This window comes from Labeo rohita, chromosome 7 (genome assembly GCF_022985175.1).
Source record: "Labeo rohita strain BAU-BD-2019 chromosome 7, IGBB_LRoh.1.0, whole genome shotgun sequence".
NCBI lineage: Eukaryota > Metazoa > Chordata > Actinopteri > Cypriniformes > Cyprinidae > Labeo > Labeo rohita.
The window spans coordinates 17,286,362-17,313,789 of record NC_066875.1 but is presented as its reverse complement, the minus strand read 5'-3'; the positions used below and the strand labels follow the sequence as shown (position 1 = coordinate 17,313,789).

The 27,428-nt window shown below is 35.5% G+C and overlaps 2 protein-coding genes across 4 annotated transcripts in view; one reads left to right on the top strand and one right to left on the bottom strand.

The window, feature by feature from the left end:
* Positions 1 to 4,188, top strand: part of arhgap36 (Rho GTPase activating protein 36) — a 50,421-nt gene extending 46,233 nt beyond the window's left edge. For all 3 annotated transcript variants that reach the window (XM_051115803.1, XM_051115805.1, XM_051115804.1), the window contains exons 11-13: positions 197 to 393; positions 2,942 to 3,258; positions 3,897 to 4,188. In XM_051115803.1, coding sequence (XP_050971760.1) covers positions 197 to 393; positions 2,942 to 3,258; positions 3,897 to 3,968 — 586 coding nt within the window. In that variant the 3' untranslated portion in view covers positions 3,969 to 4,188. The remainder of the gene's footprint in view (positions 1 to 196; positions 394 to 2,941; positions 3,259 to 3,896) is intronic.
* A 3,071-nt stretch (positions 4,189 to 7,259) lies between these two features.
* Positions 7,260 to 26,886, bottom strand: usp12b (ubiquitin specific peptidase 12b). The gene is made up of 9 exons (XM_051115483.1): positions 26,736 to 26,886; positions 23,731 to 23,811; positions 23,218 to 23,431; positions 21,053 to 21,324; positions 19,603 to 19,679; positions 19,436 to 19,519; positions 18,923 to 19,120; positions 17,298 to 17,376; positions 7,260 to 9,968 (listed from the first exon to the last, which is right to left on the bottom strand). The coding sequence occupies exons 1-9, from the start codon at positions 26,781 to 26,783 to the stop codon at positions 9,867 to 9,869; spliced, it is 1,155 nt and encodes a 384-aa protein (XP_050971440.1). The 5' UTR covers positions 26,784 to 26,886; the 3' UTR covers positions 7,260 to 9,866.
* Between the last annotated feature and the right edge of the window lie 542 nt (positions 26,887 to 27,428).

The window sequence follows — 27,428 nt, the reverse complement described above, 5'->3', positions numbered from 1 at the left end:
CAATTTTCAAAAATCATGTTTTTTTGAAACCCAGACACTTTATAAAGGTTTATGTTTACAGGGTTAATGGGTAATTACCCTAAATTAAAGGCTGCCATTTTAACCTCATGTTTAATGTGCCTGATTACAGAGGTGAAACCACAATAATTGCTACTGTCCAAACACTAATATATGCATCTCTCCATTGTGACAGCAGTAGTAGCAGCCTGACGATGGAGACAGACTCTGGTGGAAGGAGGGACACACAGGCATCTCTGGACTCTGTAGGGCAGTCCAGTGATGACCTTTCATCCCTGGAGCCACTGTGTCCTCTTTACCCAGAGACATCTGCGATAGGAAGTCTGAGCAGTGAAGTCTTCCTGAATATCCTTCATCTTAACACCAAAAGGAAACGTGAGTAGTACAACGTTCTTCACAATGAGCCAGTAGTTAGACTAGTAATAGTATCTACTACCTCCTTTTAAGATAAAAAAGTTATATAATGTTATGTAATTATGAAATTACTATCTCCTCTAGTACAGTTCAAAGTTTGAGGTCAGTAAGATGTTTTATGCTTTTACGTTCACTGAGTCAGCATTTCTTTGATGAGAAATACAGCATTAACAGTAATACTGTAAATGTTAACATTTAAAACTGTTGTTTTTTTTAATTTATTCATGTGAATCTTCAGCAGACATTACTCCAGTTTTCAGTGTCACATGATTCAGAATTCATTCTAATGTGCTGATTTGGCGCTCAAGAAACATTTGTTTTATCATTCCAAATGTTAAATGTAGCTGCAAGCACAAGCAGCGATTATCGGGGTTCAAGCACTTTAAGGCATTTAAGCGCATATGAAAAAGACATTATTTAGCAAGCTTGTAACCACTTAAACAGTTATTTAAAAAAGAATTTTTGGAAAGTCCAGGTAATATACCATAGAAATATTATGGTTTTTAACGGTTATTACTGTTGTAGCATCAGCTGTGGTCCGATCTCCTTAAAACTTTGCATGTTTGTTTAGAATCACCTGTCGCAATATGCTCACCAGGTTTTGTGAAGTTTTGAGTTTTCTTCTAGGCTTATAGGATTTTGGGTAAATTTGGAAAGGCCCCTTTTCTAAACGACCCTGTTATCAAATATATTTTTGATAATTATTGACCTAGAGAGTCCAGAGAATTGTACTGCAGTGTTTCTTTCCAGATTGAACAAAAAAACCTAGGATGATTTTGCAAGAGTAGGTTTTTGACGACAGCTCAATCATTTAACGAACGATTTGATTGACAGCAGTGGTTCTAGAGGCAAAGTTGTCTGGAATGAGGAGTTCTGTTGTATGATACGAATATCTCACATATGTGCGACAAACCGTGTGACATACAATCTTTTACACCCTTGTAAAATTGTGATATCGCCCCCACTCAAATTTCTCTCAGACCTTTGGAGGTGAAAAGGCCCACCGAGTTTTGTTCCAATTGACCTCTGTTAAAAGAGGTGCTTAAAATATGGCGGACATGTTTTTTGAGATACGCAAATGTCCTTCTGACACTTGTGGCACTTTGGACCAAGACCGTGCACATGATTTTCATTTTGAAAGGACAAATGGTTCTGCATTCATAGCCATTTTAATGTTTTTTACCCTCAAGTGACCAAGCTCTGCGATTTTTTTTCTTGTGACCTAAGATTTAGTTCTTACATTTTCTGAGTTTGGTAAAGATATCTCATTCTGTTCGGGAACGTTTTGGCATGATTAGTTTTACGTGGAGATTGTAATTGTAACAATTACAATAGAGTTTCAGCGCTACGTGCTTGAACCCCTAAGAACAGCTGTGCTGTTTAATATTTTGTGGAACTTTTTTTTCAAGATTCTTCGATGAATAAAGTTAAAAAGAACTGCATTTATTTGAAATAGAACCCTAGAAATGTCTTTACTGTCACTTTTCATTATCAATTTAATGCATCCTAATAAAAGTATTAAAGGAGAAATGAACTTCCAGAAAAACAATATCACAAATAATTTACTCACCCCCTTGTCATCCAAGATGTTCATGTCTTTCTGTCTTCAGTCGTAAAGAAATTATGTTTTTTGAGGAAAACATTTCAGGATTATAATGGATTATAATATAATCCATATAATGGACTTCATTGGTGCCCAGTTTGCTTACACAAACATTGATAACACTACAAACAAGACAAAACTATAATGCTATAAGAAACAGAAAAGATTAATTAATTGTTTACCTGGATCTTTAGTCTATGATTAGCTCACCTCACCTCTTATCTGACAGGTTTTCGGGTTTGAGTCATTCATTCGTCACGTGACAGCCCCATAAGATGAATGAACAACTTGAAAAACCTGAAGACTCGAAACAGGTGAACTAATTCCAGTACAGAACCTAATAGGATGTTGTGCATGCGCGACTGAACGAATCACTCCCTGAGACGAGTCACATTGAAGATTCGTTCAAAATGAAAGAATCGTTCAAGAACGACCCATCACTAATTCGTAACATCGTGGACGTGGATCCCAGAGCCTGTGCCCCACTAGCTTTTGTGCTTAAAAAGTATACTAATTTTTATTTTTCTCAAAGAATGACGATCGTTTCGCTAGATAAGACCTTTCTTCCTTGGCTGGGATCGTTTAGAGCCTTTTGAAGCTGCATTTAAACTGCATTTTGGAAGTTCAAAATCGGGGCACCAATGAAGTCCATTATATGAGAAAAATCCTGAAACGTTTTCCTCAAAAACCATAATTTCTTTACGACTGAAGACAGAAAGACAGGAACATCTTGGATGACAAGGGGGTGAGTAAATGATTTGTAAATTGTTGTTCTGGAAGTGAAATTCTCCTTTGATTTCTTAAAATCTCACCAAAATTTTGATTGGTAGTGTACTTTCCTAAATAAAAATAAACGCAACCTGATATTATATGTATATTCTGTATGTGTTTGTGTATCTACAACAGGCTCCTCTGAGGTCCCACCCAAGTCCATTAGTAAAATGAGGCAGTTTCATTCCCACCACAACCTGATGAGTCTGTCCCAGTCGACCTCTAATGTACAGATTGATGAGCGAGAGCTCCAGGATCAAAGGCAAGGCAGTTCAAGGCAGACCTGCTCAGAGGAGCGCCTTCATTTAAGTCTGGGACAGCAGGACAGCGGCTCTCAACCACAGAGTCCTAGAGAGAGAGGCATCTGGGTACGACAGAGCTCCAATGCTTCATCCACGACGTCAGACGACAGCAGACCGCCAAGCAACTTCTGGGACTTTTTCACTGGCAAGGTGTCAGGCTCAGAGACTATAGTATGACCACTAGGTGAACAGATGTAGTGTGGGGGCTGAGTGTGGACCCGTAAAATTGTAGAGAGAAAACTGCCAGTAGATGCACACACAGAAATAATGTATCTGTGGACGCTATACTGTTTATATAATATAATCCTAAATAACTCTGCTCTTCTAGAACAAGATGGTTTTTCAGAACACGCTAGATTATCAAAAGAATCATTATAAACCTGCCAGAACAGTGTATTTTGTCAAGATACAAACCTCTGACTATAAAATGTAAATATGGCATAGGTTGTTATAAACCTCTTTAAATAGAAAGCAGCTTTTATATACATGAATCCTCAACATGCACTCAGTGGGCACTGAAAATTTCAAAATAGTCGACATTTCAAAGGCTGAAATCTCTTATTTGTTTACATTCGCATTGAAGCTTTCTGAAGTTTCTTTCTGGCTATTAGTTTTATAATTTTTCTGATGTATTGGCAGCTGATTGAGGCTTTACCATAACAGAAACCTTTACATATAGTAACATATTTTTTAAATAAAGTGTATATAGTATATGTTGCTAGCTCTGAGTTCTTTTATCTGGACTAAATTAATTTGTACCCTTAAATGTTGTACATGTTGCTTTTCAGATACCTGTTGTCAGAAGAAGCCCTTCGCTGCAAAACTTCTTCAATGACCATTCACAGTCTGAGAAAAATTAGATGAAACTGAAGACATTTACTTTTTTTTTGATAAACAAACCATTTTAACCATTTGGAGAACATGCTCTGAACTCATGGCATCACTGAACCACAAGGGGGTGATATTTACTGGTGTCAACAACAGATTAAAGCATTAAAGTTGTTTATGACATGAAGTTATATATATGATCCTGTATGAAATGATCTCTATTAAAGCTGTACTCTCTCTGTTTGGGTTGGTTAAAAAGCAAGATTTCCTCCAATAAGAATAACTGTTCAGAGTGAGCACTGCCATTTCTAGAGGCAGTCTAACACACACTCAAACTATAAATAAATAAATCCTCATTGTAATTCCAAATCAACCTACCCAGCTCAAATGTAAGACTGATAAAGAAATACTCAAGTTCATTTAGATGAAAAGACAAAATATCCATATAGACTGTGTTGGAGCCAGCCCTTCTTTTTGCACAACCTGAAGATCGAGGTAATTTCTATCCACGTTATTCTTCAACACGGAAGTAAGCTTATGGGTGAGACTTACAGTTTATTAGCCGCTATAGGGAAATAATATGAAGAGTAACAACATGCAGTAAATGGTAAAACTGTTTGCATTACAAACCAGTGTGCTAATAATTAAGATAATACATTAAAATAATATGGTAAGACAAACCAATTTGCAATATCATGCAGCAAAACAAGCTGTTTTGTACAGCTAAAAATAGCTGGACGTGAATAAGACCAGAAGCCAAACCCATAAAGTGTACAAACAGCCACACCAACTCTTACGTGGAAAAAAGGTGTATGCTTCTCATTTAACATAAATCTTTTTCCACGACAAGAAACATGTTTTTATCTATTTTATATAGCAATTGAGCGAGTTTTGCTGTGAAAACCTGGCAACCCTGATGGTGTTAGACTGCTACAGTGCCATCTATTGATGCTGATCAGAGTGATCGTCTTGGCATTTTATGTAAAGAGTACTGATACAACAGAGTTTTAGAGAGTGCTCTACATAATAATTAATTCCTTTACCTGTCCAACAAAAGAGAAGCAACTACTCAGGATTTTTTCCATCATCAAATCCTTCCACCTTCTGTATGCTGAAATGATGCTGATGCTTGTTTTTTTCTTTGTTGGTCTAGTCTGTGCTCCTAAAGCATGATAACAAGTGTGTTTCATTGTCAAATTTCGCTCTTGGTGTCACCATACACTATGCTACTGGAGTAACATTACAGAGACGCGGCAGCCAATGAGCATGAGGACTGTCTCTGTCTTTTCAAAATGCGGGGCAATCAGCTTCACACATAAGAGTAGGGCTGTCATTATTGCTCGATTCAATACTAATACTTCAAGTACTTCAAAGTACTTTTTAAAAAAGGTAACCGGCAAAATACCAGAATTGGCGGTGCATTCCACAGAGAATCCATGAAATGCAATTATTAGGCCATTTTCCAAAGCTGCATGATAGAATAAACCCATTAAAACATCCTAATAAACCATACCCTGGTGAAAAAACCAGCATATGCTGTATGTTTTGATGCTGGAATACTGGTTTAAGCTGGTCCTTTGCTGGTTTTTGCTGGTCAAGGACCAGCATCAAAACCTACCTAACCAGCATATGCTGGTTTTTTCACCAGGGTAATGCTCACAAAGGTTATGATTCATAAATAAATGTGATGCATCATTTACTTGTGTGGAGTGTCTCAAACTCCATCTCTGCATAATGTTGTTTGAGTTTATAACATTCATCTGGGAACACAACGTGCACCATTTCATCTGATTTGTAAGGTAAATCATTTATAAACCTATGCAAACACAAGAGGACACATCAGTATCTTTCTCAATCCACCTTTTTCCTCAGTAACTGATGAGCGGCGTCATGAGGGACTTCCGTATAAATGCTTTCTTGTTCCGGTCTCCATAGAAATCCATGTAAGAACAGACTGAAATGAAACATATTCAATATAACTAAATATAAAAATGTGCACAGGTTTAACATTATATTATCGGCTTGGAAAATATGTTAACTTGACTAGAAACACCAGAGACTGGAAATGTAAAGCACGCTCCAGTTGGGAGAGACTTTCATGTTCAGCACATACATCACGGTTTGGTCAGTTACCCGGATGCGCGACCATATTAGAGATACTCGGATGTAAACAATAGCACTGATTGCACAGTTAATGTACTACTTAAAACGTTGTTCGGCCTATATATGTGGAAGCTGCTAAATCATATACAGAAGTACTTAGTAAGCAGGAAATTAAGGTTAAGGTGGCAAAGATACATAACAGCATTATTAATTAAGATATTAGCCTAATATTTCACCTACCTGACCGAAATGATAACAACATGAATGTTGTTAAGATTCTTGCCTTGTTCAGTTTGGCCAACCACAAACTTGTCCTGTTCCTCCGACAGTTTTTTTGCACTCTTTGATTTGTCATAACTTTCCACCACCTGTAGTACTCCACATGTTTTTCCCGATCCGACCGATTAGTACAGGCCAAAACATGGCTTTTCATCAGCAAAAATCAGCAAAATTTGCGAGTTCCGTTGGTTCGGTCACCATTGATGACATCCTGAAAATACATGCTGTTCAATCTCAAAATAAAAGTTCAAACTCAAACTCTGAGTTTACACGTTTTGATGTCCAAATATTCAAAACAATTACAGTGGCTGTAGCATTTCTGTCATAAAGAAATAGACAAATACTAAAGACTAAGTAGACATTTGATTTAAATGTTGTTTAGTCAATATTAAACATGGATTAGATTGTGTAGTGAAGTGTAAAACATATGATTAAGCGCTTTTGATACTTCGTTTAACACATCATTATTGCCTCCTTGTTAATAGGACAATAGGCTATTGTTCACTTAGGTCTATTTTTAATCACTACCAAAATATGTATTATAATTATCATCAAAATTACCAGAATAATTGTCAGTGACAGTCCTACATAAGAACACGTTTTTGTTTTTTTTAAAGATTCATGTAGTGTACAGGGTTAAAACTACTCATAAAACACATTTTTCTTATTGTATTAAACTTTTTAAATGAACATCAAACTACTGAACGCAGCTTGCCATGTCGTTTTCAGTCTTTAAACACAACAGTGAAGAATGAACGTCAATAAACAGGACCAGCATATTTTTTTACTTTAGGTGTTTGCAAATCAAATTCTGTGAAAATTAACCTTCTATGAACTGATTACATGACGGCACAAGCTATGATTGCTTGAAACCACATTACCCAGTTTAATGACATTATAAAGAAACAGAGACCATATGAACCCCCTGGAGGTGGTTGATGTGTTTTTGTTTGTTTTTATTTGGGACAGGGTGATCCAGTCCCATCTTTCATCCACGCTGTCCACTCCACTCCAAAACCAGATTATTCACCTGGTTTACAATTTGTACATTGCTTTATCGAAAGTGCACTTTTTTTCAAACCCAGTATGGAATAAACATTATTACAATGTTATGGAAAGGGGCGGGATGAAACACAACTAATGTTAGCATGACGTAGCATTAGCTTGCGTTTGTCTCATGTTTTGATGTAGTTCATGTCTTTCTGCTAATGCCAAAACACTTAGGGTGCTGTTACTCTGTGATCAGTGCATGAACTCTTTCTATGCCTAGTAACAACATCTCAAGATTGCAGCATTAATTTGATAATTCCAACATTACCACTCTTCGATTTCAACTCTCTCTCCACAAAACATACAACAAACCTGGTGTCCAAATAAGGGACAGATTAGCAAATGTATAAAAATGAGAATGTCAAAGAAAAGTTAATATAACATTTATAATTACACATAAATAAAATCATGAAAAGTAAAAGAAACATTCCTTCCCCCATAACTACTAAATCACAAGCCAATTCTCAAAAATAAAATATCCAGTTAACTCAGCTTAGACAAGCCTTGATTCAACTGTGATGATGACACATCTACAAACACTCTTAAATAGCATGTGTAAATGTGTGTAATTTACATGACGTGGCACCATATGTCAGTTTATTTCAACATATAGCTCAGTCTACTTAAGACACGCAATGCCAGCAGGTTAACTGACCAGCGAGAAGCTTCTTTAGACATTGTGATGTCTTGTTTATAAGACCTTTATACATGCTTTATAACAATGCCAAGAGTTGTTATACCACGCATGCATTGATACCAAGTAGACTTTACAGGATGAATGGAATAATAATCAGCAGCACTGTCAGTTTTGACCCCTCGCAGATTAAAGAGCGTTTCCGTCAAACCAACAATCAAATAAAACCAGTGTAGTTTACAAAGGAAACCTGAAATGAAAAAACCGACCACCCTTTTATTCCTATACTTTCCGTTTTAGTCAACTATTCGGTTGGGGAAAAAAATAGATTTCAAGAAAAACCTGGAAAAATTACCTCGCTAATACATACTTTTCCCCTTATAAGACTTAAATACCCAATCTTTCTGGGTGTGTTTATTTTTGCCTAAAAATCTTGACTAACTGCAGCATGTCCTAGCTGTCTCGTAAATATTTCCTACCTGCAAGTGAACTGGGAGAAGTGGCTCATCCTTCTGGCTGTGCAACATCCACAAACAAGAAACATTCCTTTGTGGTGTCACCTTAATCAGTTTAACTATTACGGAAGTCATAGCTTAAACCTGACAGATCTAAAACTGCATTTCAGCACTTGTGCTTCACTTCCCATCTAGGTGTATATTCAGTTAAAACGTTATTAATTAAAGGGGCAGAAGAGGCGACAGAGATCTAGAGAAGAGTTGCTGACATTATAATGGAGTGTAAAACCATATTACGCTTGAAATATCCAACATTTCTACTGTTTAACGGCTAAACTGAATGAGTCCACATTCATTTCAGACAATCTCACAGCGCCACAGTGTTCATGAAACATGTTTGGAAATGTGTGCAGCTTTTGGTTTTAATACAACAGGCATTTATGAGCTTTAACTTATGTTTAGAATAATATAAAGCCCTAATTTCTATCTCAATTTTTTTGCGCTTTACAGTTAGTGCACTATTAAGCGTGCACTATATGACACAATCAAGCTGTACACTCACTCGTAGTGCACAAGAACTGGCAGAATGTTTTACATTCATTGAATACTGAAAGCATTCTTAAGCCAAGCCACATCCTTTATACACTCACTACTCTGGTATCCACAATCCTCTCTGCTTAACAAGGCAGAGCACCCATCAATCCACAGGCCCTACATGAAATCACTTGTCAAGTTCTCGACACAAAAAAATGCTCATACCCTGGTCAGGTTTATCCATTCAGGTGGAGCAGCTCAGTTTCAACTACAATGACAACATGAGCTACTGGTTCTGCGTACAACACATTTATAACTAGCTGGTTGACATGGACGTAGCACGATGTGTCATGTTTGAACATCTGAGGGTGAAGAACCGCCATTAATCATTGTGCCAAAACATAAATTATGACGCACCGTCCAGCGATGATGGATGTGATGTGCAGAAATATAAACCAGATCATCAAAATGAACCTTGTTACTGTGTATGGTGGGAAAAAAGGTTTGTACAGTGTCCATTCTCAGGCCATCAAGACATATGTGTAGCTCATTTCACGTGTATATGTGCGTTTTTTTGTGAGTGCCGAGCAACACAAAGCAGGCGAGTGAGACGACGGCGAACCAGATGGCGATTACTTCTGCCTGGTGATTACTGTGCTGTGTCCAGGTCGATCTGGCATCAACTGCTCCTGTCTGGGGCCTGACTGATGCTCCGGTGCAAAGCTCCACTGATAAGCCTGGATGAAAAGGGACTTGACTGAGAGGGGATGGAGCAGGGGGCCCGAGCTGCGTCAACAAAGCTCAAGCCACCCTATCTGCCTGATCCTGTCTCTCACAAATCACACCCTCCCATTCTGTCAGTCACTCCTGCTGGCTCAGTCTCTAGACTGGTAGAAGAGTATATAACCTGACTCAGAGTTTTTGGAGATGTCCGATGTCAGACCGTAGAATTCCTCGATCGCTTGGGCGTCTATTTTCTGTGGGGACAAATAAGAGAAAGAGATACATATAGTAAGTGAATATAAAGGAAAATGTATTTAAGGGGAACCCTGGGTATTAAGACATGTATGGCTTAATATAACATAAATGATGTCTCTTACTAGGGTTGGGTATTGAAAATCGATTCCGATTCCAGAATCGGATACTTAAGGTCAGGAATCGGATACTTCTTGTGAAATTAAAATTTAGATTCCGTCTATCGATTCCTATATGCGGTTCTTTCTTTTTTTTTTCAATCTGTGAGGATCCGACCTAGTGATCTGCCAGGACCTTGCTCGCTAATCTAAGCGCATAGCGCTCCAAATTATGGCTGCACTTGCGATCAGAAGTCGAAAAAGCGAACTATAATATTTGTGATAAGCTAAACATGTTGCAATAGAGGTGTCACCACCAATATAACAAAGCATTTTAATTTAACACATCGTTAAAGATCACAAACACGATTCAAATACCAACGTGATTCTGTTCCTTAATTACAATGATTCATCTGTTTGATTCCTCAACCTTTCTTCCGTGCAGCATACGATCATACTAGTGTGATTGGAGCATTCAAATCTGCGTTCGTGCTGCCGCTGACCTAAAGAGGGCCACTGTCATGTATATGAATTCATTATCATGTATATGAGCTCATTATTTCTGTTACAAACATTCAAATAATCACAGAAAAACTGGGATAAAAGTTCGTAGTCTGGTTATAAACTCGTACAGTAGAGATCAAAATAGAGTAAATCATCCTTTTGAAAGTTAATTTGGCATTCCAAATAATGTTAGAGACTTATCGATTACACTGTTATGCCAGTAGATGGTGAAAGAATGCTGTTAAAAAAAATGTATGTCTTTGATCACTCATTCAAAAACACTGATTCATCCAGTAATGAACCAAGTAAATCTTGAGTGAATCACTGAATCATTTACTTATAAATTAGGCCTACAAGTGATTTTGTTTAGTTGTCTAATGTTTTTTTTCTTCGGAATCGTAAGAGAACCACAACTTCCATTTAAAACAACAACAACTTGTTTTTATGTAGCCTGTGGATTTTTGTTTATGGTATTCAGCTGCAACTAAATGTTTAGCAACAAAGAAACAGAATAAATATGTTTGATATCATCTTTTATTCACATTGGAATCGAAACTGGGAATCGAAAAGAATTGGAATCGATAAGCAGAATCGGAATGGGAATCGATAATATTCTAACGATACCCAACCCTATCTCTTACTGAAATATGTAGCAGAAAACCCATGAACAACTTATGTTATTTTAAAAATATACATATGTTTTATACATATTTTGGATTATGGGGGCGCCAATATTTCAATGACGTGAAATGGCTGCACTCGATGAGCTACTGCTACCTGTTGCTATTTTTACTGCAACACAACTAAGAAAATAAAATACTGATACAATGCCACAATGTGTGGCTTTTGGTTGTAATGTTCAGTTGAAGGGCAACAAGAGTACTGAAGCAAGTCTTCACTGCTTTTCCTAGCGATAAGAAGAGGCAGGAAAAAAAAAAAAAAAATGGGAAGATGCCTATGGACAAAAAAACTTCTTAAAGACCCGCGTATTTGACCTCTCCACTTTAACCCTGATGTCTTTGAGGCTTTTAGTAGACCACAGCTACTGAAAGACCTTACAAATGTCAGAGACGAGAAACGCTAGATGCCATCCTAGCAGGATGTAAACATGCAGACGCTCGTCATGACAGCGCAGCCACTGAAGAATTTCTCAGTGCAGATTTCATTTGATATCCAGGGGCGTTTAGATTCCTTGGGCCTGTTTTACTAAACTGTTTAACTAAACGCAGATGGGAGGGTAAATTTCTGCAGGTAATTTATGAACAATGCACAAATTAAAGAACACAGATGGAACATCTTATTTACATATCAACCAATATACCAAGCATAGTCGCAAATAAAGTATAAAGAAATAAAAAAGCCACAGTATGTTGAAATAAACCGGAGGCCAAAAAAATGAAGGTTTGCTAGAATTTTCGATAGACCTGGTATTTTGTGACTCCTAGTTGAGGGTTCTAAGTCGTCTTTTATTTCCTGAAGCAAATTAAAAATAATGTGGCAAACGATATGTTCAGACAATGTGTTTTCTTGCATTCCAAATAAACAAATACATGTTGACAGGGCTCTCAAGCGCATTTACGACTGAAAACTACTGCGTGCAACTGAAAAAATATTTAGGAGCACCAGTGTGACTGACCGGATCAGCATATTCGTGTTTGCGCTGAGGGGAGCTTCAAAGGTTTTTACGTGTTTTTGCAACATTGAGTAATGTATCAGAGACATATCTTACGAATCTTTTTATAAACAAAGTGTACAGAGAGTATAAATAAGAGCTTTCAGTGTAGAGAGCTTTGTTGATTATAATGGAACTTTGTGAGATTGTGATAAACTAAGATGAGTGACAGCTTTTAATGATTTTTAAGGGAGTCTGTGAATGAGATATTGATTTAATACAACAGTCAAATAAACAAGTTAATACCATGACTATTTTTGTGTGTAAATGACTATAACACTATTGCCTGATTTTGCTCTATTTCATCATCAAAAACAGTTTGAAACAAGTCACAACTGAGCTGCTGTCCATCTTCATTCAAACACAGTGGTGTTTTCTTTATGAATGAAAGAAACATTCATAAATACACTCACTTGCTTTATTCCTAAAATAAATCAGCCGTTTGAATGAATCAAATGAACGAATGATTCAATTCAATAATTAAATCAGTGACTTGCCACCACCTACTGGCAGTTTTAGTTTCATTTTTAAAATATCTTTTTAGTTATTTAAATATTTTAAATTTTCATATTTAAAATATTAATCTCAACATGAATTCATTAATTTTATTGCACTTATGCCACCTCTGAGCCTCATTAAACATAACAGTACACCTACAAGCCACTTTTGTGTTTATCTGTGCCACCTCTGTAGTACAAATAATTTTGTCAATACTGATTTCATTTGCTTGGTAACTTATTCTACTGGTTCTTATTCTGTTGTTTTATTAAAAAATTTTAAAAAGCTTAAAAAATATAATTTTTAAAAAATGTTGACAATAAAGATTACATATTTTTAATAAAGTCAGAAAAACGCCCTTACAAAAGATAAAAACAAAAATCCCCTGTTCTTCACTTTAAGGGGTCAAATATCACCATTTCACGTCATAATGGTGCCCCCACAGTCCAAAATATGTATAAAATGATGTGGATGTTTTAAATAATGTAAATATTGTATGGGTTTCCTACTACATATTTCAGTAAGAGACAACATTTACGTTATATTAAGCCACACATATCATAGGGTTCCCTTTAATACAGCACACAAATTCACACATGAAAACAAACCTCACTGGTTCTTGCGGAAGCTTAAACATGCTTGCATGACACATGAGAACTTGGTTCTTGTGTTAAACCAGCATGTCTGAGCTTCAGTTTATCATATCTGATGTGCATTGATAAGCGTTCATATGTGAATAAAAGCCTATATTAAATCTGTTGATCATATAAAGTGGTTTTATCTTCAGAAGACTTGGTTCATATCGATCACACTTACTTTTATTTTATATTTTAAAGTGTCAAGAGTTTTCTGTGAATAGACTTTCAATGAAGGGACAGAAAAAAAATTCTTTGAGCTGCAAAGATGAGCAAAAGTGTAGATTTGGAAAATTATGAGGGATATTTACACCAAAAATTAACATTATGTCAGTTCTATTTCATGTTTCCATTACCCTGTTTTTAGCCGCATTTAAGGTATCGCATCAGAAACGAGTGACATAAGCGCCAAATTTCAAATTAAATTCCTTTGCTTCGCAAAAGTTTTTACCCCTGTTTGAGGTGGGTTTTGACCCGTGCAAAAAATGGTTAATGTGAATAATGGCAGAAGGAAAAACATTTGCAGAATAAATTCCTCCACATGCATCAAAAAAGGCATGTGACTTTGTGTGATGGGACAACATAACCTGACTAACCAGTGAACCGATCTTGTCACATAGCAGAAATGGTGTTATGGTTATTCATTTCTGTATAACTGCCTCCTAGAACTGTCTTACACAACTGCGTTCTTAAACAGTAGGCATCCACCTCCAAAAGCAATGACCGCATTTACTATTTCATCTGCTTGCTCTGAGGTGCAAGTAATTAATATAGTTTAAAATGATTATATTCAATGGCTTCTGCTACTTTCTTGGTATACAGTTTCGATTTTTCAGGAAGTGACAATTTTGTTCTCTCTCTGACTCAATGGATGGAAACGGTGCTTATTTGTAAATGTTTTATGTGATATTCCAATTTTTTCAAGTTAAATTCACAACTTTGGATGGACAACCCACTATTCTTTTGTGTTCCACAAAAAAAGGAAAGTCAAACAGGTTTGGATCCCTTCAAATGATGAAGCATGTGATATCTATGCAATTAACAATATACAGGGGCATCTCAATAAATTAGAATGTCGTGGAAAAGGTCATTTATTTCAGTAATTCAACACAAATTGTTAAACTTGTGTATTAAATTCAGTGCACACAGACTGAAGTAGTTTATGTCTTTGGTTCTTCTAATTGTGATGATTTTGGCTCACATTTAACAAAAACCCACCAATCTCAACAAATTAGAATATGGTGACATGCCAATCAGCTAATCAACTCAAAACACCTGCAAAGGTTTCCTGAGCCTTCAAAATGGTCTCTCATTTTGATTCACTAGACTACACAATCATGGGGAAGACTGCTGATCTGACAGTTGTCCAGAAGACAGTCATTGACACCCTTCACAAGGAGGGTAAGCCACAAACATTCATTGCCAAAGAAGCTGGCTGTTCACAGAGTGCTGTATCCAAGCATGTTAACAGAAAGTCGAGTGGAAGGACAAAGTGTGGAAGAAAAAGATGCACAACCAACCGAGAGAACCGCAGCCTTGAGAGGCTTGTCAAGCAAAATCGATTTAAGAATTTGGGTCAACTTCACAAGGAATGGACTGAGACTGGGGTCAAGGCATCAAGAGCCACCACACACAGACGTGTCAAGGAATTCGGCTACAGTTGTCGCATTCCTCTTGTTAAGCCACTCCTGAACACCGACAACATCAGAGACGTCTTACCTGGGCTAAGGAGAAGAAGAAATGGACTGTTGCCCAGTGGTCCAAAGTCCTCTTTTCAGATGAGAGGAAATTTTGTATTTCATTTGGAATCCAAGGTCCTAGAGTCTGGAGGTGGAGAAGCTCATAGCCCAAGTTGCTTGAAGTCCAGTGTTAAGTTTCCACAGTCTGTGATGATTTAGGGTGAAATGTCATCTGCTGGAGCTTTTTGAAAGTCACAGCACCCGTTTACCAAGAAATTTTAGAGCACTTCATGCTTCCTTCTGCTGACCAGCTTTTTAAAGATGCTGATTTCATTTTCCAGCAGGATTTGGCACCTGCCCACACTGCCAAAAGCACCAATAGTTGGTTAAATGACCATGGTGTTGGTGTGCTTGACTGGCCAGCAAACTCACCAGACCTGAAGCCCATAGAGAATCTATGGGGTATTGTCAACAGAAAAATGAGAAACAAGAGACCAAAAAAAATGCAGATGAGCTGAAGGCCACTGTCAAAGAAATCTGGGCTTCCATATCACCTCAGCAGTGCCACAAACTGATCACCTCCATGCCACGCCGAATTGAGGCAGTAATTAAAGCAAAAGGAGCCCCTACCAAGTATTGAGTACATATAAAATAAATGAACATACTTTCCAGAAGGCCAACAACTCACTAAAAATGTTTTTTTTCTTATGAAGTATTCTAATTTGTTGAGAATTGGTGGGTTTTTGTTAAATGTGAGCCAAAATCATCACAAGTAAAAGAACCAAAGACTTAAACTACTTCAGTCTGTGTGCATTTATTTAATAGACGAGTTTTACAATTTGAGTTGAATTACTGAAATAAATGAACTTTTCCACGACATTCTAATTTATTGAGATGCACCTGTATCTATACAATTAGCAACAGTAAACGTGAATTCAGTAATTCAAACCTGAATTCAGTAATTCAGAATTAAAAGTTTAAGAAAGTTTTGTATAGTGTCACTAGCAGTGCAGACAGTACATAATTCACTTTTAATACACTTTTAAAGATGTGGAAGTGGAAATTGTCTTTCGCCAGAAAAAATTGTTTATCTTTCCAGATGTGCAATTGGAAAGACGCAAGACGATGAAAAAAACAGCTAAAGAACATCTGACTTTAGCACAGAACAGAGCTAAGCACTCAGCCTCCAGCCTTTCTTACACCACTTGGTATTTATATAATGTTTATGGTACGAAAACTATTTCATGTTCTGAGAAGCACTTAACAGTTTGTGTTGACAAAATGTGTGTAAATATTTGTCTAGGTTACCATGTAGCAGAGTGGATATCATATCTGTGTATAAAAATCAAAAGGATTTATACTATAAATGTGCAATCAGGTAGCGAAAAATCTGTCGATTCCCGGTATGCTTTTAATTTAGTAGTGTAGAACAATCCAACAGTCACGTGTCATGAAGATGTAATGGAATAATGGTGTTGGGTCACAACACATACAGCACTCTTTCAGTAGTATATGTCAACAAAAATTGCCATTATAAAACAAGATATAAACTTTGATGTTCTAGACGTCAAGTTAAACTCTTCAAATGAATAAAAGAGTGTTAGTCTTCGTCTTATTAATGCATCACTATTCCTATAATTCATTCAGAGAACTCAAAAGTATTTGGGTCAATGTGAGGACAACTCCAGACAAGCACTTAGCGAAGCATAAACAGCAGCTGCAAATCACCTGACAGGGGAGGTTAATACATGTGCTACAGTGCAGTGCTAGTCTTGCAGACACTTTGAGCTGCAAATCATACATTTATTGTTAGACAGTGTAAGCTAAATGTGAAAATGAACAAACTGAAATAACAGCTGGAAGAAATAATCAAGTTTGCTGAACTGAAACTGATGCTTTAAGGTCTTGGGTTTTTTTTTTTTTAAATACTTCTACTTTCCCTGTTCTCTTCTTTAAAAAAAAAAAAAAAAAAAAAAAGAACTATTCTAGGTTAAATACAACTTCAGCTTGATCAAAAGTAGTACTTCAAGTATTTCACCTCTCTGAAAAAAAAATAAACATGCACAAACATTGAAGTCTATGGGCCAATTGTATTATTCAGTAAAATAACATATACAATATTTTTATTTTGAGTCAAAAATAATTTTCTCTGGATACGGATAGCATGTTACAGATCTGTTGTCTGCAAACTGTGGAATACAAATAGTAAATAATTAAGTAGAGTAGCAATTATACTCAGACCTACCTCTACAATGTCATCATCAAACAGAAGCCAGAAGCCATGACTCTTCACTATAGTGATATAATGACCTCGATTTGGACCACTACAAAAAAGACAACAAAATAAGATACATTAAATAGAATCAAATGTGAATCCACAGCACTATGAACAGAAGAGAGGAATCCCTGGGTCATCAGAGAGAAGACTTTTATATTGATTTATGACATTTCGACTGAAAATTACAAGGTTTAAAAAATAAAAAAATAAATAAAAAAGGAACCATATGCATCGGTATAAGTTGAATTTAGAAAAGAAAGTAAGTTTTAATTTTTTGCCTACTTTAAACATTACCACCCAAACATTATACTGTGCTCTTAACTTAATACACAATCCTTTATCAAGAAAATAAACACTGATTACCCAAAATTAATTTGTATGTAGATGTAGATGAGTTTTTCTCTTCACCAGAACAGATTTGGAGAATTCTCATCAATGAATCCTCTGCAGTTATGGATTATGGACTGGTATTTTAAACCGAAGCGATTTAGTTTAATCCTTAAATGCATACATCGGGTCTTAAGCAACTAGGGACCTCATTTAATACCCTCTCCCTCCTTTATTTTTTTGGCATCAGCTTTCTTAGTATTCCTCAATCTATTCATTCTAAACATTAAAACAAGAAAAAAAAAAAAATAATAATAATATATAATATATAATAAGAATGTATGTTTTTGGATTAATTTTTTGTAAAAAGTGTATAGAGTTGCTAGAGATCCGAAGTGCGTAACAGCATAAGTATATCTTTTGTGTGCAAAAATCCGTAAATATCTTATGACTATACCCATGCAATTCACCTTTATTCCTCAAGGTGGCACTGTTTGATAGACAAGAATGATGTGATGTTTCACACGTAATTATCGCAGACATGAAACAACAGAATATCATCAGCAAAAACTGAATTGGTTTGAATGGCTTTACTGCAGAGCAATTACTACAATAAAATATAAATGTCACTGTTATTTGATGGTGGATGTGGTGAATAAGCTGCCAGCAATCAAACTATTGTTTTTGAAGTGAAAACAACAGTTTTGCAAACATGGTTGAGATCACGAATATGAGGCTGAATGTATTGTGGAAGTGCGCTCTGATGATGACGGTGATGGTACAATTATCTGCTCAAACTGAACCCTTTTAAGTTTCAAAAGGTAATGAAATAGGCTTTATTTTATTCTTCTGTAATTGTTCTTAAAATATCAAGAGAGTTTTTTGCTATTGCAGAAGTCTGAGATCCATCCATGCTGGATATATAAGTCTGAGGCGCTAAAGACCTGAATATGTAATAATGACTGACGTAACAGTCATGCATTTAAGGGTTAATAAAATGCCTGAATTACAAACAAGCAGTTTTCATTTTATGGGGTTATGTAGATTATTTGCATATTATTGTGATGCTTTTATCAGCTGAACTCTCATTCTGATGGCACCCATTCACTGCTATGGATCCATTGATGAGCAAGTGCTGCAAAGCTAAATTTCTCCAAATCTGTTCTGATGAAGAAACAAACTCATCTACATCTTGGATGGCCTAAATTTCAGCAAATTTTCATTTTTGGGTGAACTATTTTTTTAAAGTGAAATCAGTAACCTACCTCCCACAGTGCACCACTACAGCCACCAGGTCGTACAATCGATCAGGGTTGGTAGCATCACCAGAGGTGTTAAAGAGCCTCAGCTCCAGAGGGAAGACTACACGATAAGAGAGCTTGGTGTAGCGATGAAGCTGGTCCATATACTTAAAGCGCTTTAGGTGCAGGGCAAGGATCATGGGCAATTTCTTCACCCGCATCCTGTAAAGAAAGAAAAGAGACAGGATCGATTTTACCTTGAAATTCCATCTCATTCCTATTCTCAGACTGCACTTTATTGGCCAACTTCCTGAGCATCTGTAATTGTTAAATGCTCCAGGATTAAAATCTCTTTCGGTGCACAGAACCAATACACTAATGCATTCAGTACAACACGAGAATGCATTCAGGAAGGAAGGAAATACTACGCAGACAGGCGGTGGCCCATAGCTTTGAGCTTACATCGGTTTATGTGAATATTACAGCAAATGTGCCTCCGAGTAATTTCACCCATGCCAATCTACTAGAACTACATACCTTTTCTGTGCCTCCTGTTTACTTCTGCATTGCTCACAGTAGTACTTATATTCACTACATAAGGTCTCTGTGTTGCTGAAACCCCTGTCAGTGCAGAGACGACACATTAGTTTTCCACATTAATCAAAGAATTTGTTCTGTATTTGCAGTTATGTTTGTGTCTTTACCTAAGACAGTGTGTGATGGAGGTATTCTGCTCCACGTCCACTGAAAGGTCTAGGAAGTCTTCGTCTTTACTGCTCACCTGGAACAAAAGAGGAAATGATTACTCTTAATACATTCTAAGTCTACAAAATATTCAAGAAAACACATTATCAAAATCAGCTAGTTGATGGCTTGTTGTAAGGATGCCCTGGATAAATATGCCGACGTGTTTCATAACATGCTTTGTCTTCAAAAACATCCAGTCCCTGTCCCAAATGCAACCCTTGTTGTCCTACTCTTTGTCTACACTTCAATTACGTAATATCACCCATTCACTTACTACGAGAAGCACTTATAAACCAGGTGTTGTCAACACGTGAAGATTCAAGGGCTTTTTACAGTTTTCTGTCAAATAAAAGCGTGATGGTTTGACATTTAAAACAAGGAGCAGTTAACACCATAATTAATAGAATTAAAGCCATAATTAATAGAATTGTATTTTTACAGTTATTATTGATATCTATAATATTATTATATTATAATATTATATAATAAAGTAACAATATATATATTAGATTATACATTTTTCATAAATAATTTCTTTGAAACTTGTCAAATATTACAATACTAATATTTCATACTTTAATATTGCATTTAGTAGTAGCTGTAATAATAATAACAATAATAATCTTCACAATAATTTTAGTCTATACATAATATTTTAAAGTAACCCTGGACCACAAAACCAGTCATAAGGGTCTTTTTTTTTTTTAATCTGGTGATGTTTGAAAACCTAAAAGCTGAATAAATAAGCTTTCTATTGATGTATGATTTGTTAGGATATGACAATATTTGAACTATTTGAACATCTGGAACCTGAGGGTGCAAAAAATATTGAGAAATCACCTTTAAAGTTGTCCAAATTAAGTCCTTAGTAATGCATAGTACTAATCAAAAATTAAGTTGATACATTTACGGCAGGAAATTGACAAAATATCTTCATGGAACATGATCTTTACATAATATCCTAATGATTTTTGGCTTAAAAGAAAATTTTGACCCATAAAATGTATTGTTGGCCATTGCTACAAATATACCTGTGCTACCTAAGACTGGTTTTGTGGTTCAGTGTCACATATAGATCACCAAATTTTGGGCCTGATTGTTCAGTCCTACAAATAAGCATAGAAAACCTGAAGATTTTTATTAAACTTACTATTAAACACACACACATACATCTCAAATCAGCTAGGAGAGTTATTGACATATTCCTCAGTCCAAAAAATGAACAGACTTCTTTGTGCTGTGACATGCTGTTCATATCTGTACAATTCGTACAGTCCCCCAGATGATGATTAGTCAAAACCAAAGTGACAAAAACATGGTCACAACAACTCACTCATCCCATATCTCATTAATAAAAGCCAGAACCCTTTAGGGTACTTATGACTCACTCCATCTCTTCTGACTCACCGCTTCACAGTTCAGGCACCGTGTCTCATTGGTCAGTGTGCCTTGGAAGATCTCGTGCACCCAGGTCTGCTGGGTCTTTTCCTCTGTTTCACCCTCTCCTGTGCTGCTACCACTTCCACCTCCTCCTCCACTTCCGCTGCCACCATTCTGTACTACCTTTCCATTCTGCTGTCTCTCCTGGCTCTTTTCCTCCTGTAGCAGGTCTGCAATGGTGTTGAGCAAGTAGTTGAGGAATTCGTGTGCATCTTGCTGCATATAGTTGTCAAAGAGCTCTGTGGGTAAAATAAAAGAAAGTGTTGATAGCACTAGGTAGTTGCTAATCTATTATATATACTAAAAATGAAGAGTGTAGAAATGATTTAATCATTTAATAGCAGTGCATTCCAAGCACGTATACAGCGTTTACCACATTTACCTATTCAGCAGTGCAGCTAAATATACTGTGCTATGGTAAAAGAAATGACATTTAATGTCAGTTCTGAATTTGCAGTCAAAGCGAAAATTCACAACAATAAATTGTGTTGTCTTTTCTGGCTGCATGCTGCATGAACAGTGTATTCCACTTTATGACAAATGACTCTTATGAGATGCTCTGTTATTGCTTTAATCATCCTAACAAATGTAATTACTATTATTACTATCATTACTATATATTACTTTATTAATCACTTATTGATGAGCAAAACACACCCTGCCGATCAAATGTTTATGATTGGTAAGATTGTTGATGTTATTTAAAGAAGTCTCTTATCCTTATTGCATTTATTATGATCAAAAATACAGAGAAAAACAGTAATATTATGAAATAGTTTTGCAATTTAAAATATCAGTTTTCTATTCTAATATACTTCAAAATACAATTTATTTCTGTGATGAAATGCTGAATTTTAACCACCCATTACTGCAGTCTTCAGTGTCAAATGACCCTACAGAAATCATTCTAATATAAATAAAATAATACGAATATAATGAATTAAAAAGTTAAAAAGTGTAGAATTTATTCAAAATAGAAATCTTTTCTAACAGTATAAGTCTTTACTGTCACTTTCTTACAATTCAATTATTAATGTATTAATTAATTTCAAAGAAAGAAAGAAAAAAAGTACTGATCCCAAATTTTGAACGGTAGTGTATACTGTTACAACAGATTTCTATTTTAAATAAATTCTGTTCTTTTTAACGTTTTATACATCACAAGTTCCAAAAAACTGTTTCTAACAATATAATAAATCAACATATCAGAAAGATTTTTGAAGGATTATTTGATGCAAAAGACTGGAATAATAATGCTGAAAATTCAAAATTCAGAATCACAGGAATAAATTCTATTTTAAAGTATGTTAAAATAGATAACCACAGGTTTAAATTGCACAATTATTTCACAATATTGCTGTTTTTTTCTGTATTTTTAATCAAAGAAATGCATCCTTGATAAGCAGAAAAGACTTTTCAAAAATATTAAAAATCTTACCGATCCCAAACTTTTTAACGGCAGTGTGACTTCATGTCTTGACTCGAAATGGACTACCTGTTCATGCTACCCATTCATCTCATTTAGATCTAGTAAATGGTATTTAAATTGTGAAAATACAATATTGCGAAATACTATTACAATTACAATTATAAAAGAGTTGTCTATTTTAATTATTTTTTAAATGTAATTTATTCATGCGATGGCAAAGCTGAATTTCAAGCAGCCATTACACCACCCTTCAGTGTCACATGATCCTTCAGAAATCATTCCCACATGTCGATTTGGAAACATTTCTTATTATTTTCAATGTTGAAAACTGTTTTTTTTTGTTTGTTTGTTTGTTTTTTATAAAAAGTTCAAAGGAATATTAGAAATCTTTTATAAAATTATAAATGTCTTTACTGTCAATTTAAGGGACCTTTGCTAAATAAAGGTATTTATTTAAAACTTTAAATAAATACTGACCGCAAACTTTTGGTAGCGGATCTAGACAACATCTTTATATCCACATTTACATCCAGAATGTTTACAAATACATCAGAACATGCATATTATCTGTAATATCTTCACATATTATTTCACAGATCTCCAGGCAACTGCATAACATCACCACTAACCCACATCAACAACCCCTCTTTTGTCAAGTCAGTCAGTCAAATTGCTTACTATAGAACCCAGGATATTTTCTCACCATTTTCCTTCCTCAACCTGGAGATGAACTTCTTTGGTGGAATGACTCCCACTTTCTTCTTCTGAGTTGCAATGCTGTTGAACAGGTCAGCCAGGCAGGTGAGCAGGCTCTCTTTACGTCGTGGCTGGATCTTATAGGCCAGCACTTTCTCCCGGAAGGGCCGGCAAAAGTACAGTGCCTGGAGCACTGAGTTACAGTAGCAGGTGTTGCCAAACTGAATAACCAGATTGCAATTGGACAAATAACAGATTAAAAATTGCTGAAGGACATGTGATGACACACATGCACATATAATACATCATATCTGCAATTAATGTCTCTGAGAAGCAAACCATTGTTGGATAAGGTTTTATTATTGTACTTTGCTGCCTTTTACTCATGCTTGCCAAATCTGCCATTAGGTGATAGCACAAGTACATTACAAAAAAAAGAGTGCTTTAAATTTAAAAGTAATATGCCAAAGTCATCTTCTATTTATAGCACATTCACTGACAAAGACAATAGTAAACTTACATTGACCAGCCCAAAGTAGTGTTCATTAACAGGGAATTGTTCCGGTCCAATCTCCTTTTCCAAAGCAGAGGCATTGGCGCCCTACAGGGAATAGACACAATGGTTATCTTTGCTCATGGGGTCTCAATAATACAAGTGACCAGGAACACCCTGGACCTATTGGAGACTAACAGGAACATCCTGTTTGTGAAGAATGATGCCAGGCTTGGCATTAACAGGATGCAGTTGCTGGGCAAGTGCACCCACTCTGTTTCACCAGGGGAGAACATCAAGGCAGAGCTGTAAGTGGTATCAGTATCTGAAGTATAATGCATGAGTTCTCAGATATTAAAAGGCCTAAGCTTGGTGGTTCTCAAGCTTTTTGACCTGAAAGCCACCCTCACTGTCCAACTCCTAATTCAAAGACCCTTGCACACATACACTACCAGTCAAACGTTTTTGAACAGTAAGATTTTTTAAATGTTTTTTTAAAGAAGTTTCTTCTGCTGACCAAGTCTGCATTTATTGATCCAATGTACAGCAAAAACAGTAACATTTTGAAATATTTTTACTATTTAAAATAACTATTTTCTATTGGAATATATTTTAAAATGTAATTCATTCTTGTGATCAAAGCTAAATTTTCAGCACCATTAATCCAGTGTCACATGATCCTTTAAAAGTCATTCTAATATGCTGATTTGCTACATTTTTATTATTATTATTATATCATCAGTTAAGTAACAGTTTTTCAGGATTCTTTGATAGAAAGATCCAAAGATCAGCATTTACCTGAAACAGCTTTTGTAACATTATACACTATACCATTCAAAAGCTTGGAGTCATTTTTTTTCTTTTTTGGTTTAGAATTATAGAAACTAATACTTTTATCTAGCAATGATGCTTTAATCCAGTGTTACAATTAAGACGATTTCTATTTCAGATAAATGCTGTTCTTCTGAACTTTCTATTCATCAAAGAAACCTACAAAAAAAAAATACTCAGCTGTTTTTAACCTTATAATATTAATAATAATAATAATAATAATAATAATAGTAATACATGTTTTTTTGAGCAGCAAATCAGAATATTAGAATGATTTCTGAAGGATCATGTGACTGGAGTAATGATGCTAAAAATTCAGCTTTGAAATCACAGGAATAAATTACATTTTAAAATATATTCAAATAGAAAACAGTTATTTTAAATGGTAAAAATATTTCAAAATTGTACTATTTTTGCTGTACTTTGGATCAAACAAATGCAGGCTTGGTGAGCAAAAAAAACATTAAAAATTTTACTGTTCAATCACTACGGACTGGTAGTGTATAAGATGAGATATTTCTGCTGTAGTTATAATAAAGCTTCTTTTTTAATAACAGAAACTGGAAGTATACAAATATTAAATTAATTAACCCTGCTTCCGCAATGTAATATATATATATATATATATATGTGTGTGTGTGTTTTTGAATAGGAATCACACAATAGAAAATCACACAATCACACAATAGAAAACAGTTATTTTAAATGGTAAAAATATTTCAAAATTGTACTATTTTTGCTGTACTTTGGATCAAACAAATGCAGGCTTGGTGAGCAAAAAAAAACATTAAAAATTTTACTGTTCAATCACTACGGACTGGTAGTGTATAAGATGAGATATTTCTGCTGTAGTTATAATAAAGCTTCTTTTTTAATAACAGAAACTGGAAGTATACAAATATTAAATTAATTAACCCTGCTTCCGCAATGTAATATATATATATATATATATATATATATATATATATATATGTGTGTGTGTTTTTGAATAGGAATCACACTTATTGAGAGAGGAAAAAAATATGATTGCAGTTTACATCATTTTTAGCATTTCAGTTTAAATTAGAGTTTGATTATTTTAATATATTAATGATGATTATTCATTTAAATACTTAAGTCATCAGTTAAGTAAATATTCTGTTTTTGGAAGCATCAATCACCAAAAGGATCTGATTCATCATGACTTAGGTAATCTGTGTGAAAATGTAACTAAATATAACTTGACATAAAATATCAGCCCAAGACTTAATGACCTTCATCCCAAGCCATAATGTATCAATAAATTTTACTCAACTGATTAAAAAAAAACAAAAAACAATTTTAACATAACTTTATACTTCCATAACACATACTGGCACCCTGAGCTGCCTAAGCTAAATCAACAAGATGCAAATAAATGTGTCTTATCTCTATAACTGGTTATCAGTAACTGCTGGTAAATAAGGAAGCTGCCACATAAATACCGTGCGTTTATAAGGGTTCACAGATTGATATGCATTAAATCTCAAACTTGATCCTGTTCTATAACACAACTCCCAACACCTACGCAAATAACATCTTAATTTCTAACAATGTTGTGTACAAAGCAAATCCTTAATTTTATGTAATTTTATGTATTTTGTAAATCTGGTCTAATGTTCTCAGTTTAAGAAAACCCTTTCAGCACTACAAAAACACTGAGCTCACTGAATGAGTTTTAGTTGTGTCCTTCAAATACTGTTAAAACAACAACAACAACAACAACAGCAGCAGCAGCAGCAGCAGGAACTGAAGTCTAGTGCATGACCTCGCCTGTTACCCCGTCTATCCTTCCTCTTTGCAAAACACTCGTAAACATACCAAAAAGTATCCACATGACAGATATTATCTAGTGGTAAATAAAGCTGAGCCGCCCGGCTAATCAAACATGGACATTATTGTGTGTCGCTCGCTAATACGCTAGGCTATACATTTGACCCTTGAGCAGAATATCAAATTATCTGACAAAAATGCTTTAAAGTCCGTTTAACCACATCTCCAAACTTCTACTGCGTCTATAAACACGGACAGGGAGGTGTGCAAACTTTTTGTGGCTGTGCTGCCATGTCATGACACGGTTGTTTATCTGTTAGCTGTTGAGCTAGCCCTGTTAGCAGGCTAATCCAAACACAGGTTAGACGCAGTGGACGGGACAACACTCACTTATGCGAGGAAAAACTCACCATCGTACAAATCGAGGCGATCTTTCGGACTGTCATCAGTATTTCCATCCGTCTGCCGCCATATTGGACCGAACCCCTATTTAAAACTGTGACAGCCGCACAGGCTGAAGTTCCGGTGAATCCTTCAGTCGGTCCAGCTCGTAGCGGAATGAGGGAGTGTCGCCTCGCGCGGTGTAGCCTAGCAGCTGCGCACTACACAGTATTATGAAACCTACTATGGCGAAGACTTCCGTTCACAACAACTTTATTATAGTTCACAAATAATGTGAAATTTAGCATATCATTTACAACGCACAGAACAGAAAAGAAAGCATGCAAATGCCACATGTAAACAATTGTCAATTTTTTCTTTCACATATTTTGTTTACATATATATATTTTTAATCAGTTACAACTAGTTCTTCAAACGATTAATCGCGATTAATCGCATCCAAGATGAAAGTTTTTGTTTACATAATATACGTGTGTATAGGCCTACTGTGTCTGTTTATTTAGAAAATATAAATACACACACACACACATGCATATATTTAGGAAAATGTGTTATGTTTAGATATTAAAATATATTTATATATATCATAAATTCTATTAACATAAGTGTACACATGTTAATACATGTAAACATTTTCAAAATATATACGGTATGTGTGTGTATTTATATATACATAAATATAGACAGTGCACATATATGTT